The sequence below is a fragment of the Neoarius graeffei genome, chromosome 16 (assembly GCF_027579695.1).
Source record: "Neoarius graeffei isolate fNeoGra1 chromosome 16, fNeoGra1.pri, whole genome shotgun sequence".
NCBI lineage: Eukaryota > Metazoa > Chordata > Actinopteri > Siluriformes > Ariidae > Neoarius > Neoarius graeffei.
In genome coordinates, this window is record NC_083584.1 from 51,638,212 (window position 1) to 51,654,713 (window position 16,502).

General features: G+C 42.7%; 1 protein-coding gene across 1 annotated transcript in view; it reads right to left on the bottom strand.

Moving 5' to 3' along the window:
• The window catches only part of cdip1 (cell death-inducing p53 target 1), a 44,549-nt gene that overhangs the window by 5,733 nt on the left and 22,314 nt on the right, over nt 1–16,502 (bottom strand). The window contains exons 2-4 of the mRNA XM_060943138.1: nt 14,784–14,919; nt 4,489–4,602; nt 2,225–2,498 (exon numbers count right to left, since the gene is read on the bottom strand). Of these exons, the coding sequence (XP_060799121.1) occupies nt 2,225–2,498; nt 4,489–4,602; nt 14,784–14,868 (473 nt within the window). The 5' untranslated portion in view covers nt 14,869–14,919. The remainder of the gene's footprint in view (nt 1–2,224; nt 2,499–4,488; nt 4,603–14,783; nt 14,920–16,502) is intronic.

Genomic DNA, 16,502 nt, shown 5'->3' on the forward strand with positions numbered 1-16,502 from the left:
CATGGGACTGAACTGATGTTGCCAGATACTGCTGACGTTATCCAGCCCAAAATATGTTCAAAACCCACCAAAATGCACTTAAAACCGCCCAACTGGGCGGGAAACTTCCCAATCTGGCAACACTATACCGCTGCCTGTCTATAGTTGAAACGAGCTGTCAATCAAAGAAAATATCCGGCCGCTTTCACCAATCACCAGTCTCCTCGCGGAAACTGCCATGTCCCTCCCATGTGAGGCTCGGAGTCCGTGGGCGGGCGTTTTCGCAGTATTTGTCCAATAACCGTCTTGCATTTTGAGATTGAAAAGCGCATCGCTCCCAAATGCCGTTGAAATCCATTGAGGCTGGGAGTCCGTGAGACTCCGTGGGCGGGCATTTTCGCAGTATTTGTCCAATAATCGTCTTGCATTTTGAGATTGACAAGCACATAGCTCCCAATCCACTGAGGCTGCGCTGCATCGCGCTGTCACGAGGGGGAAAAACTCAAGCACACATTAGGCGAACTGGGGAAAGTTATAAGGGAATGATTTCGCACTGTAGTTGGGTTGAGCACATATATTTCTATGATTCTGGATCTGAAATAGCAATGTTATAAGGTCGGCTATAACATAAGCCTAGCACAATTCATCCTACACGATGTTCGTCATTTTTAGAGGAGGCTGAGCCTCCCTCGTTGTCTTAGAGCAATCGCCCGTGTTGGATGGTGAACGTTGGTGGACAGCCATTTTCAGGTCTCTCCAGAGATGCTCAATTGGGTTTAGGTCAGGGCTCTGACTGGGCCAGTCAAGAATGGTCACAGAGTTGTTCCAAAGCCACTCCTTTGTTATTTTAGCTGTGTGCTTAGGGTCCATTGTCTTGTTGGAAGGTGAACCTTCGGCCCAGCCTGAGGTCCTGAGTACTCTGGAAGAGGTTTTCTTCCATGATATCTCTGTACTTGGCCACATTCATCTTTACTTCAATTGCAACCAGTCGTCCTGTCCCTGCAGCTGAAAAACACCCCCATAGCATGATGCTGCCACCACCATGTTTCACTGTTGGGATTGTATTGGGCAGGTGATGAGCAGTGCCTGGTTTTCTCCACACATACCGCTTAGAATTCACGCCAAAAAGTTCAATCTTCATCTCATCAGACCAGAGAATCTTATTTCTCATAGTCTGGGAGTCCTTCATGTGTTTTTTGGCAAACTTTATGCGGGCTTTCATGTCTTGCACTGAGGAGAGGCTTCCGTCGGGCCACTCTGCCATAAAGCCCCGACTGGTGGAGGGCTGCAGTGATAGTTGACTTTGTGGAACTTTCTCCCATCTCCCTACTGCATCTCTGGAGCTCAGCCACAGTGATCTTTGGGTTCTTCTTTACCTCTCTCACCAAGGCTCTTCTCCCACAATTGCTCAGTTTGGCTGGACGGCCAGGTCTAAGAAGAGTTCTGGTCGTCCCAAACTTCTTCCATTTAAGGATTATGGAGGCCACTGTGCTCTTAGGAACCTTGAGTGCTGCAGAAATTCTTTTGTAACCTTGGCCAGATCTGTGCCTTGCCACAGTTCTGTCTCTGAGCTCCTTGGGCAGTTCCTTCGACCTCATGATTCTCATTTGCTCTGACATGCACTGTGAACTGTAAGGTCTTATATAGACAGGTGTGTGTCTTTCCTAATCAAGTCCAATCAGTTTAATTAAACACAGCTGGACTCCAATGAAGGAGTAGAACCATCTCAAGGAGGATCAGAAGAAATGGACAGCATGTGAGTTAAATATGAGTGTCACAGCAAAGGGTCTGAATACTTATGACCATGTGATATTTCAGTTTTTCTTTTTTAATAAATTTGCAAAAATTTCTACATTTCTGTTTTTTTCTGTCAAGATGGGGTGCTGAGTGTACATTAATGAGAAATAAAATGAACTTTTTTGATTTTAGCAAATGGCTGCAATGAAACAAAGAGTGAAAAATTTAAAGGGGTCTGAATACTTTCCGTACCCACTGTATGCAGCCCCATCCACAGCAGGACGCGATGCACTGGGTGTTGTGACACAGGAAGAATGTGACTTGTGCCACAGTAGCCCTTCAGTCAGTTCAGACAGAAAAGCCTTCATTGTCCTCACACACAAGTCCTGGCCACCCAACGAGATGTTTGATTCACACATCAGAAGATGGTTTAAGCTGGCAATGCTACTGACATTCACTACACTCCTTGAAAAGGGAAACAGACCAGCCAATAAATCATTCCACTTACCCCACAAAGAAGCAGAAGAGACAGAAGAGTGTGTTCATGAGGCCCACGTCATGGCTAATCTGTGTGACGATGGCCTGTTGGCAGTGTGGGCATACCGTCTGCACCGGTGCTGACTGGAACATCTCACCCTGCAGCACAGTAACCGTAGTAGCGGTGCCTGGAGGACCAATCACTGTGGCCGTGTGTCCCAAAGCTGGGCCACAGTGGCTGGGACCTGGAACAAACTGCGCCGGCATGGGCTGGGGGAACTGTCCAGGAGGAGGGGGGTAGCCAGCTGGGGAAAAATAAAAATAAAAAATAAAAGCACAAGAGAGTAAAACACTAACATGAGGTTTTGCAACTCATTTCGATAGCAGAAACAGTCCTGATGAAGTGAAGCGAATGGCACGTCTCATATGCCACACTGGCAGAGATCACAAATAAGTTAAAAGCAAAACAACGGTAATTCAAACATCAGATTAAAAGTTGGTCACAGAGCCTAAAGCCAAGGTGAAATTATCGTGATTGTGTGTGCTGGTCAGCTCTCGTCTGCCTGTGTGTGAAGTACTCAAACTGGGCACAGTAAATTAGGAAATGTGGGAGGGGCACAGGCTCATAAAATTCTTGCCTCCTGATTGAGTGACAGGCCTGTTGGAGTATATGAAATGTTTACATTTTTATAATTGGTCAGTTACTCAAAGTTTAATGGATCCCATCAATAAAAAAAAGAAAAGGAAAATATCAGACAGACCTTCATGGATGTCTTCTTAGTGGGTCACTTGATGCAGTTATTGCAAGCAACTAAATATTGATTAGTTATTTACTTTAGGATTATCTGTTCCAATACCTTTGCTAACCTAAAAAATAGGGAGGTCTGCCACCAGGTAAATATCAGGAAAGCTTTAATTGTATCCTTTCATAATCATCTGTTGATCTCAGACTCAAAGATCTATGGCAAAAATAAAGCTTTCCCTTGCTGTTCCAATATATTTTGGAGGGACTATGTATAGAGTTTAAACACATGACTGACAAAATGGTCACACCAACCTAAATAAATAAATAAATAAAGGGAAGGAAAAAAGGGCCGAGTGACCACTGAACCAATCATGTGAGACATGTTTATGTTGTTATTGCTGTCTCGGATATTGGAAATGAGCCCTAAACATGGTGTGTTTAGTACAGATAAGCAACAAGTTTAGTAATGTGCAACACTTAGCTGTTAGTATGTGATCTCCCAGGGCTTTACAGCAGGAGTTCTAACGTGCAATTAAAATATCTATCTATCTATCTATCTATCTATCTATCTATCTATCTATCTATCTATCTATCTATCTATCTATCTATCGTCATTCATTCATTCTGTGCAAGGAAGAATCATCACAGAAGCATCTGAGGCAGTCTCAATAAGATATTTAATAGATTATTAAAAGGACATTAGCCCATGTGTTTAGTCTGGCCTCAATATATGAACATGTTTGTGGCAGCGGGGGCGTGGTCAAGCATCGGTCTGTGACCGGAGGGCGGAGTCAGGGAAGGTAAGTGGCAGAATCACTGCACCTGATGTCTATTAACGTGTGTTTGTGTGTCTTCCCCAGTGACCACGCCCTATTTAAAGAGAGAGAGAGAGCAGAGGAGGAGAGCTCTCTCCCCAGCCAGACGACCTGTGTGTGTGTGTGCGCCCGTGTGTGACTGGGAGACAATTAGATAAGCTGAAAATCTGAATAAATATTTTTTTGTGAACTCAGTTCTGGCCTGCCATCCTTCTGTGCTCCTCCCACTCATACGAACTGTCACAATGTTTTATTCCTATTCACCAAACAGTGAGATTATGAACAGATTATTAGATTGAATGTTAAAATAGCTAATGACAGAATATTAAATTGTTTACAAAGCCACTTTAAGTAACTCTGGATATGTCGAAGCGGTTTGGGTTTCTTTTCTTTGCAAAACTGTTTTATTTCATTGGTTGTATATAAAATTTCAGATGTCTGTATGAACCAATTGGTTTTTTTTTGAGCTACTGAACATTTGAGCTCGCTCACACTTGTGCTACCACTTAAGTGTGCAGCCCTGTCTCATGTTGTCTGTGCATTTACCCTGGTTTTTCAGTCCCCTTATAAATTCCCAGTATGACAGAACAACCCTACAGCACAAGCCTTAACAGTGACGGAGCCCTGCAGAGCACTACTTGAGGTCTTAATAATAATAATAAAGATTCTTAATGAGGTAAATAATAGCAATGGCAGGTTTACCATGTGGGTGTGACATGAGCATAGGACCCTCACCTGGGACATGAGGGGGAATGAAGCCTGGCTGCATCGTGGCCTCGTAAGGTGGAGGCCCATACTCTGGAGGTAGCGGCTGGCCATGCGGGGGTCCAGTCGTTACCATGGCTGAGCCTGCAGTACAAATCAAATCAATTAATGCACAATTTAAAATAACAAGAGTGCTCAGAGAGTACAATATCCCCCGCTACAATATATTGCAAACGAAATTGCAATATGTGTATTACCGTCCTATAACAAAACCTTTTGCCAAGTTTTGTGAAATTCCTCCAAAAATTGTGAGAGGAGTTGATTTCAGAAGGTGAGAACCCTTTCTGGGACAGACGGACGGACGGACGGACTTCACCACGACATAATCCCCCTTCGGGTCTTTCAGCCAGCGGGGGATAAAAATTAAATTATTAAAATAAATGATCATATTGACACTCTTTAAGGCAGTGCTATTCAAACTGTGGGATGTGGGTGAGATTTGGGGGGGCCACATAACCCCTTTTCCAAAAACGTTGTGGCGTTCTGCAAACCGTAAAAAAAATTTTTTTTTTAAATAATAAAAAATGTGATGATCTGCAAATCATGGAAACCCTATATTTCATTGAAAATACTACAAAGACAATATATCAAATGTTGAAAAAATTTTTGAGAAAAACATATGCTCATTTTGAATTTGATGTCAGCAACATGTTTCAAAAAAGTTGGGACAGGAGCATGTTTACCACTGTGTTGTATCACCTCTACTTTTAACACAACTAAACATTTGGGATCTGAGACGACCAACTACTGTAGTCTTGAAAGAGAAATGTTGTCCTATTCTTGCTTGATAGACAATTTCAGTTGCTCGACAGTTCAGGGTCTCCTTTGTCATATTTTGCGCTTCATAATGCACCAAATGTTTGAAATGGGAGACGGGTCTGGACTGTAGGCAGGCCAGTTTAGCACCCAGACTCTTTTACTACGGAGCCATGCAGTTTTACTATGTGCAGAAAGCAGTTTGGCATTGTCTTGCTGAAAGAAGGAAGACCTTCCCTGAAAAAGATTTTGTCTGGATGGCAGCATATTGCTCTGAAACATGCTTATATCATTCAGCATTAATGATGCCTTGCCAGATGTACAAGCTACCCATGTTATGTGCACTAATGCACCCTCATACTATCACAGATGCTGGCTTTTGAACTGCGCACTGATAACAAGCCGGATGCTCCCTCTCCTCTTTAGCCTGGAGGACGTGGGGTCCATGATTTCTAAAAAGAATTTCTACTTTTGATTTGTCAGACCTCGGGACAATTTTCCACTTCGCCTCAGTCCATCAGAAAAGAGCTCGGGCCCAGAGAAGGTGGCAGTGTTTCTGGATATTGTTTATATCTGGTTTTAACTTGCATTTGTGGATGCAGTAATTAACTGCTTTCACAGATGATGGTTTTCTGAAGTGTTCCTCAGCCCACACAGTGATTTCCACTACAGCCACATGTCAGCTTTTAATGCAGTGTCTCCTGAGGGCCTGAAGATCACAGGCATCCACTGTCAGTTTTCAGCCTTGTCTCTTGCATACAGAGATTTCTCCAGTGCACACGGGCAATTTTCCATCACTTGGTCATGCAACTTTTCAACGCAAGCGAAAAATTGCTTCGTGTGCGAATATTTGCGACGGCGATTTTTTGTTGCTTGCGACAGATCACAGGCATCAAACATGCTTGATATTCTGCAACCAAAAAAAAAAAAAAGCAGCCAGATGCTGACTTGTTGCAGAGATATCACCACGTGTGCATGTCTTTGCGATAACGAAGGAATCACCTCCAAAGGCTAAGCCAATTGCTGCCTGCAAAGTAGTCACGTGATTTCCATGTGACTTGCATCCCCCTCCCCAAATCGCTCACTGGTTACAGAAGATGCGAACATGCAGCTACCCAGGAGGGGAAACTTGCGTCCAAAAATCACAATACACTTGCGACGAGAAGTCACCTGTGTGCGCCAGGCTTTAATGATGATGTGATCCCCAATTTTTTTTTGCAATTTTACATTGAGGAACGTTATTCTTAAATTGTTGCACTGTTTGCCCATGCAGTCTTTCACAGAGTGGTGAACCCCTCCCCATCTTTACTACTGAGAGACGCCGCCTCTCTGGGTTGCTCTTTTTATATCCAATCATGTTACTGACCTGTTACCAATTAACCGATTTTTTTTTATTATTCTATAAACCATTTGTTGCCCCGTCCCAACTTTTGTAAAGCATCGTGCTGGCACTAAACTCAAAATGAGCATATATTTTTCCATAAATAAACAAACAAATTCATTTTCAACATTTGCCATGTTGTCTTTGTAGTATTTTCAATGAAATATAGGGTTTCTATGATTTGCAAATCACCACATTCTGTTTTTATTTACAGTTTACATAGCGTCCCAACTTTTTTGGAAACAGAGTTATAAATATTTGAATGGCCATTTCATATTTTCCAAAAGTAGGTCACATTTTAACAGCGAAAGGCAAAAATATGCCAAAAGAGCACATTTTTAATCCCCATTAAAAAAATGGCAGATGTGAAAGAGATGTGAATCCAAAATGATTGTACAGGTGATTTGATCATTCCACCTGAAAGATGCACTAATACAACACACTCACTTTGTTACAGTAAATTTTTTAGCTCCTTTAACATCAGTTAGCAAATAGCAAAAAGGCTAAAAATTATGACGGAGTTTTAAAAAAGTAACACTTTACAACACTTTAGACAAACAATTTGTTTACGGGATTATAAGGCAAGCATACCGTTGTTTCTTACTGTTTATTATACATAGCAGAAGCAAGGTTATAAATAAATAAATCAATAAAAATACATTAGTAAATAAAAATAAATACACAAAAAAGACTAAATAAATAGTTAAACACAATTAAGGAGACATTTTACATCATAAAAGTTATTTAAACAGTATAAAACATTCCCAGCCAAGCAAGTTAAAAATGTATACATATTTCAAATTAATTTGGGCTAAAAATACTTAAACTCTTGTGTTGCCTTAAAAAAAAAAACTCTTTAAAAAGACCTTACTGAATAATACTATTGTCAAAATGTTCTTCAAAGGCAGAGGAGTCCTACATGTGATAGTTTTGAAAATACAGTGCCTTGCAAAAGTATTCATCCCCCTTGGTGTTTTTCCTGTTTTGTCACATTACAAGCTGGAATTAAAATGGATTTTTTGGGGGGTTAGCGCCATTTGATTTACACAACATGCCTATCACTTTAAAGGTGAAACTTGTTTTTTTATTGTGACACAAACAATAATTAAGATGAAAAAACAGAAATCTGGAGTGTGCATAAGTATTCACCACCCAAAGTCAATACTTTGTAGAGCCACCTTTTGCTACAATTACAGCTATAAGTCTCTTGGGTTATGTCTCTCTTAGCTTAGCACATCTAGCCACTGGGATTTTTGCCCATTCCTCAATGCAAAACTGCTCCAACTCCTTCAAGTTAGATGGGTTGTGTTGGTGTACAGCAATCTTCAAGTTATGCCACAGATTCTTAGTTGGATTGAGGTCTGAGCTTTGATTAGGCCATTCCAAGACATTTAAATATGTTTCCCTTTAAACCACTCCAATGTAGCTTTAGCAGTCTGTTAAGGGTTATTGTTCTGCTGGATCGTGAACTTTCATCCCAGTCTGAAACCTCTGGCTGACTCAAACAGGTTTTCCTCCAGATCCATCCATCTTCTACCACTTATCCGGATCCGGGTCGCATGGGTAGCAGCCTAAGCAGAGCAGCCCAGACTTCCCTCTCCCCAGCCAACTCCACCAGCTCTTCCGGGGGAATACCGAGGCATTCCCAGGCCAGCCAAAAGATGTAATCTCACCAGCGTGTCCTGGGTCTGCCCCAGGGTCTCCTCCCGGTGGGCATGCCCTTGGGAGGTGTCCAGGGAGTATCCTAACAAGGTGCCCAAACCACCTCAACTGACTCCTTTTGATGTGGTGGAGCAGCGGTTCTACTCCGAGTCTCTTCCCAAATGACCAAGCTTCTCACCTTGTCTCTAAGGGAGAGCCCAACCAGCCTGTGGAGAAAACTCATTTCTACCGCTTATATCCACGATCTCATTCTTTTGGTCACTACCCATAGCTCGTGACCATAGGTGAGAGTGGGAACGTAGATGGACCAGTAAATTGAGAGCTTTGCCTTTTGGCTCAGCTCTCTCTTTACCACCACAGACCAGTTTAGCATCCGCATCACTGCTGACGCTGCCCCAATCTGTCTGTCCAACTCCCACTCCCCCTTACTCTCACTCGTGAACAAAACCCTGAGATACTTAAACTCCTCCACTTTAGGTAGCAACTCCCCCCTGACCCAGAGTAGGCACTCCACCCGTTTCCGGCTGAACACCATGGAGGTTCTGATCCTCATCCCAGCCGCTTCACACTCAGCTGCAAACCATCCCAGCGCATGCCGTAAGTCACAGACTGATGAAGCCAACAGGACCACATCATCTGCAAAAAGCAGAGACGTGATCCTGCTGCCACCAAACCGGACACCCTCCGCCCCTTGGCTGCGCCTAGAAATTCTGTCCATAAAAAAGTTATGAACAGAACCAGTGACAAAGGGCAGCCCTGGCAGAGTCTAACATGCACCGGGAATGAGTCTGACGTACTGCCGGCAACGCAAACCAAAGTCCTGCTCCGGTCATACAGGGTCCGAATGGCCCGCAGTAGTGGGCCCTGAACCCCATACTCCCGAAGCACCCCCCACAGGGCACCACAAGGGACATGGTCGTAAGCCTTCTCCAGGTCCACAAAACACATGTAGACTAGGGCTGGGTATCACCAGATACCTCACGATACAATACTATGGCGATATTTTGCCCACGATAATGATAATATCACGGTACAGCGATTCTGCGATAATCGATATATTGCAAGAAATTTCAACCACATCACAATATCTGTGTCACTGAAGAAAATCAGAATTTATTGACCACTGTAAAATTACATTTCACATACATAACTACACACTCTTGCCAGACATATATTTGTCTCTATTCTACTGCTGGCAAAACCAAGAGTTGCTTCACTACAACATACAGAAAATTCCCATTTCTGTGCTAGTATTATCAACTTTTCTGTAAGCATGGACACATCAGTGCTGCTTAACAAGCAGAATCAAATTGTTTTATGAAAACTTAAAACTTGCACTGCAGACTGCACATACATTTCAGTGCTAACACTAATATCAATTTGTTCTTTGTAAACTTGAGAACATATACCTGAGAACATTTAACTTGTGCTTATTTTGCAGGAACAACACACTGTCTGAAACACACTGAAAAGTGCAGTGGGCATCTTAATTGGAGCATCTTAATTTAATTGGAGCGAAACAGGTTTTGCAAAGTGCATTCTCTTTGTCCGGCTCACTGTTTTTTTTCTCCTTTCCTTTGGAATCCAAAGCGCCTCCAAACATCTGCCTTAAAGTTCGGCGGCGTCTCTAGGTTTATGTTAACAGCCATGCTTGCCCGTTTTTTTTCCTCACTGCAACCGCCAGGGAAAAAAGAGAAGACGAAGAGTGCCTTGCAGTGAGGTAGCGGCACAGCGACACCTCGCGGAGCGGAGGTGCGGAAGTCGTACTGGATTTACAACCCGTCTGAAACATGATTTTATTATTTGAAAAAATATCGATATTCAAATTTTGAGTATCGATATTGAATCAGAAGACAAAGTATCGCGATATATCGCCGTATCGATACTTTTGCACACCCCTAATGTAGACCAGTTGGGCAAACTCCCATGCACCCTCCAGTACTCTTGCAAGGGTAAAGAGCTGGTCCAGTGTTCCACGACCAGGACGAAAACCGCATTGCTCCTCCTGAATCCGAAGTTCGACTATCAACCGGACTCTCCTCTCCAGCACCCCAGCATAGGCTTTCCCAGGGAGGCTGAGAAGTGTGAGCCCCCTATAGTTAGAACACACTCTCCAGTCCCCCTTTTTAAAAATGCAAATGTTGAAGAGGTGTGTCAACCAAGACAGCCCAACAACATCCAGTGCCTTCAGGAACTCAGGATGAATCTCATCCATCCCCCCGAGCCTGGCCACCGAGGAGCTTTTTAACCACCTTGGCAACCTCAGCCCCTGTGATGAGCGAGTCCTCCCAAGCACCCTCAGACTCCACGTCCTCCTCGGACAATATGAAGGTGGGATTGAAGAGATCCTCAAAGTATTCCTTCCACCATCGGATGATGTCCCCAGTTGAGGTCAACAGCATTCCATCCTCGCTGTAAACAGTAGGGACAGAGCACTGCATGACAGAGCATGGCATAGAAGTCCAACAACTGAGCCGCTGGACGGTTTGCCAGAATTGCTTCAAGGCCAATCAAAAGTCACTTTCCATGTCCTCACCAAACTCCTCCCACACCCAAGTTTTTGCTTCAATGACCACCAAAGCCGCGTTCCGCTTGGCCCATCGGTATCTGTCAGCTGCCTCTGGAGACCCACAGGCTAACCAAACCCAATAGGACTCTTTCAGCTTGATGGCTCCCCCTCACCGCAGGTGTTCGGGGATTACTGCTACGACAGGTACCAACAACCTTGCAGCCGCAGCTCTGCATGGCTGCCTCAGTAATGGAGGTGCAAAACATGGTCCACTCGGACTCAATGTCCCCACCCTTCCCTGGTATGCAGTTGAAGCTCTCCCGGAGGTGGCAGTTGAAGATCCGATGGATGGGAGCCTCCGCCAGATGTTCCCAGCATACCCTCACTACTCGTTTGGGCCTGCCAGGTCTGTCCGGCCTCCTCCCCCGCCATCTGATCCAGCTCGCCACCAGGCAGTGATCAGTTGACAGCTCTGCTCCTCTCTTCACCCAAGTGTCCAAGACATACGGTTGTAGATCAGATGAAACAACTACAAAGTCAATCATCGATCTACAACCTAGGGTGTCCTCGTGCCATGTGCACTTATGGACATCCTTATGCTCAAACATGGTGTTTGTTATGGCCAAACCGTCCATGGCATAGAAGTCCAACAACTGAACACCACTTGGGTTTAGATTGGGCAGGCCGTTTCTCCCAATCACACCCCTCCAGGTCTCACCGTCATTGCCCACATGAGCATTGAAGTCCCCCAGTAAAACAATGGAGTCCCCTCATGGTGCACTGTCTAGCACCCCACTCAAAGACTCCAAGAAGGCTGGGTACTCTGAACTACCATTTGGAGCATAAGCGCAAATGACAGTCAGTCAGAGACTGTTCCCCGACCTGAAGGCGCAGGGAAACGACCCTCTCATTCACTGGGGAGAACTCCGATGTTAGCACACTGAACTGGGGGGCTACCAATAGCCCCACCCCTGCCCGGCACTGCTCACCCTTGGCAACTCCAGCATAGAAGAGAGTCCAACCCCTCTCCAGGAAATTGGTTCCAGATCCTAAGCTATGCACTGAGGTGAGTCCAACTATATCTAGTCAATACCGCTCAACCTCACGCACAAGCTCAGGCTCCTTTCCCACCAGAGAGGTGACATTCCATGTCCCAAAAGCCAGTTTTTGACCAGTTTTCCTCCAGAATTGCCCTGTATTTAGTGCCATCCATCTTTCCTTCAGTGCTGACCAGCTTTCCTGTCCCTGCAGATGAAAAACATCCCCACAGCATGATGCTGCCACCACCATGCTTCATTGTAGGGATGGTGTTCTCAGGGTGTTGGATTTGTGCCACACATGGCATTTCCCATGATGGCCAAAAAGATCAATTTTTGTCTCATTTGACCAGAGAATGCTCTTCCATGTGTTTGGGAAGTCTGCCACATGCTGTTGGGCAAACTCCAAATGTGTTTTCTGAAGCAATGGCTTTTTTTCTGGCCACTCTTCCATAAAGTCCCACTCTGTGGAGTGTACAGCTTAAAGTGGTCCTATGGACAGATACTCCCATATCCGCTGTGGATCTTTGCAGCTCCTTCAGTGTTATCTTTGGTGTCTTTGTTGCATCTCTGATTAATGCCCTCCTTGCCTGGTATGTGAGTTTTGGCGGGCAGCCTTCTCTTGTCAGGTTTGTAGTGGTGCCATGTTCTTTGCATTTTGCTATAATGAATTTAATGGTGCGCCCTAGGATATTAAAATTTTGGGATATTTTTTAGAACTCAACCCTGATCCATACTTCACAACTTTGTCTCTGACCTGTTTGGAGTACTCCTTGGTTTTCATGTTGCTTGCTTAGTAGTGTTGCAGAGTCAGGGTCCTTCCAGAACAGGTTGATTTATACAGACATCATGTGACAGATCATGTGGCACTTTGATTGCATACAGGTGGACCTTAATCAACTAATTATGTGACTTATGAAGAGAATTGGTCAGACCAGCTCTTATTTAGGGGTTTCATACAAAAGGGGGTGAATACTTATGCACACTCCAGATTTCTGGGTTTTTTTCATCTTAATTATTGTTTGTGTCACAATAAAAAAAAAAAAACAATTTGCACCTTTACAGTGGTAGGCATGTTGTGTAAATCAAATTGTGCTAACCCTCCAAAAATCCATTTTAATTCCAGCTTGTAATGCGACAAAACAGGACAAACACCAAGGGGGACGAATACTTTTGCAAGGCACTGTATCTTTGAATTTGAGATCTTAATGAGCAGGAAAATAACACAAAATATTCTACTGTACATTTTGGTTCTGGTGTTCAGTAATCAGGACAACAGTCATTAAGAAGCTGGGCTTCACTCCTGGTCTACATGCTTCGCTTTTCTCTCAGTTTTTGCCAACTCTAATTGTGTGTCTCTTATTAGCATATTTGTATTGCAAATAAAAATTCCAAAGTAATTAAACTCCCATCAAGTTCACAAATATGTTTAGGGATGGATTATAATGCACAGTGGCAAGAAAAGTAAATTAATATGAAATTAATTTATACATAAATGCAGGTAATCTTAATATATGGTCTGATCTTCATCCGAGTTACAATAACGAACACTATTGGTTAACTAATAACACACAAATTATTGCTTTGTTCCTGTACATCATTCAAACATTCAAAGTGCATGTGGGGAAAAAGTATGTGAACCCCTAGGCTAATGAGTTCCACAAAACCTAATTAGTCAGGAGTTAGCAAAGCTGGAGTCCAATCAGTGAAATGAGTTTGGAGATATGAGTCAGAGATACTTTGACACTCAAACATTTTGAGTTTATTCATAAGAAGCATCTGATGTGAACCATGAAAACAACAACAACAAAAAAAGATTTCAGAAGACCCAAAATCAAGAGTTGCTGATTTGCACAAAGCTGGAAAGGGTTACAAAGTAATCTCAAAAGGTGTTTAGACATTCACCAGTCCACAGTTAATGAATATAAATGAGACGATTTAGTACTGTGGCTAATCTCTCTAGAAGTGGATGTCTAGCCAAGATTACTCCAAAAGATCAACACAGAATCCTCAATGAGGTAAAGAAGAACTCTCGAGTAACAGCTAAAGACTTGAAGGACTCACTGGAACTGGCTCACATCTGTGTTCATGAGTAGAACACTGAACAGGCAGCGTGTCTAAGGAAGCCCCTGCTCTCCAAAAAGACACTGCCATGCACCTTGACACTCCACAACACTACTAAGAAAATGTTTTGTGGACTGATGAAAGGAAAAGTTGATTTACTCAGGAGGAACACACAGTATGGTGTACATCATCCCTACAGTGATGTCTGGTGGAGGGAGCATCATGATTTGGGGCTGCTTTGCTACCTCAGGGCCTGAACAGCTTGCCATCGCTGAGGAGGAAATTCATTCCCAAGTTTATCAAGGTATCCTACAGGATAACATCACGGTGGCTTAAGTCAGTAGAAGCTGGGTGATGCAGAAGGACCATGACCTTAAACACTGAAGTAAATCTACGACAAAACGGCTTTAAAAAAAAGGAAAATCCATCTTTTGGAGTGATCCAGTCAGAACTCTGAAATAAACCTATTAGAGAATCACTCACACCAGACATCCTTAGAATCTGTCAGAGCTGAAGCAGTTCTTTAAGGAAGAATGGTCCAAAATTCCTCATGAACGTTGTGCAGGTCTGATCGACTGCTTCAGGAAGCGCTTGTTTGAGGTTATTGCTGCCAAGGGAGGTTTGACCAGTTATTACATCAGAGGTTCACTTACTTTTCCCACCAGCGCTGTGAATGTTTATTGAACACAGCCATTAAAGATTATAACTGATTGTGTGTTATTAGTTAAAACAGATTGTGTTTGTTCATTATTGTAACTTGAATGAAGATTTTAAGATAACTTTATACATACTGTAAATGCAGGTAATTCCAAAGCATTCACTGTATATACCAAGAAGAAAAGATTAAGAGCTATACCAGAAACTGGAGGCTGTCCATTCTTTTCCTCTATAGGAGGGGCGCTTGGGGCCCCTGGATAGGGTGGAGGGGGGTCGCTGGACATGCTGATTTTCAGGGGCCAGACTCAGAAGCGAACGCAGTTCACCTGTGTACACTGTGGAATAACAAACAGCACATTCTACTCAAGCTAAAGCTCCAACCTTGTGTTAAACCAGGTAAAAGGTTAAATCCAGTTAACTGCTTGATGTGACCAATGACTCATCAACAATCCACATGAATGAAAGCACCTCTGAAGTTATGTTTCAGCTCACAGAACACATACACTTCCATTTTAACCTGTGTTTAAATCCACACCAACTCCACAACATGGCCAATTCATGCATAGTAATATATATATATATATATATATATATATATATATATATATATATATATATATATATATATAAAAAAACTCCATCCTGCTGTTTTTTTAATCCATAATTTTCCTCATGCACACAAGTGAAACATGAAATTGTATAAAATTCCATTCAAAATCACACACACACACACACACACACACACACACACACACACACACACACACACACACACTTTCTAAATGTTGTGAAATTGATTTAAAAATCATAATCTACAATTCTGATTATGTGGTCTATAGTTACAGTGGTGCTTGAAAAAGTTTGTGAACCCTTTAGAATTTTCTATATTTCTGCATAAATATGACCTAAAACATCATCAGATTTTCACACAAGTCCTAAAAGTAGATAAAGAGAACCCAGTTAAACAAATGAGACAAAAAATATTATACTTGGTCATTTATTTATTGAGGAAAATGCTTTCAGTATCTGGTGTGACCCCCTTGTGCAGCAATAACTGCACCCAGATCCAAAACACGGAAATGGATGTCAGATGTACATCAATTCTATTACATGTACCTGTCCAAACCGTATCCAATTCCAGTTCAGGAGAACCACACCACAATAAACTCCATCACTCAAATATTTGGTTATAATTTCTGCCAAATACAACAGGATGGTTTACAGAAAACTCAGAAGTTAAAAAAAGAGGAAAGAGAAGTTACACTATCAGTGGTCTCAAAAGTAGCCGGTCACCGGCGGCAAATCGCCGGCTATGGCTTGTTATGCCGCCGGCTATTGTCAGTCGAGTCACAAAATTTAATATTAAATATTTCTGACAGCAAAAAAAGTTGTGAACGTAAATTACATCCACTATGTCATGTATGTCCGTTGCCACGTCAACTGTGTTTACATCCTCGACACGAGTGCAGCCATTACTGCCGCCTGTGTTGCCAGATTGCGCGTTTTCCAGCCCAATTTGGGCGGTTTTAAGTGCATTTTGGCGGGTTTTGAACATATTTTGGGCTGTAAAACGTCAGTAGTATCTGGCAACATATTTTTTTACTTAATACAAGAAATTAATGGATGCCAACGTTTTTGCCAAAATGGTATTTTATTTTCCATTGTTTAGGCAATTTCAGCATCATACTGTGAGATTCTGTTCAAATTGTTTTTTTCTTCTATGAAGCCTGAGCCATTTATTTTATTAGTTTATAATTATTGTTTAATTTAGTCTTCAGGAGAGACTGCCTGCACACAGTACTAGTATTAATAGTTTTTTTTCTTACATGAAAGCTGAGGCATTTATATTATATTTTAAGGTAACTTCATGTTGTGCTGTGAGGTTCTCTGCACTTTAACTTTTGAACCAACAGGTGCA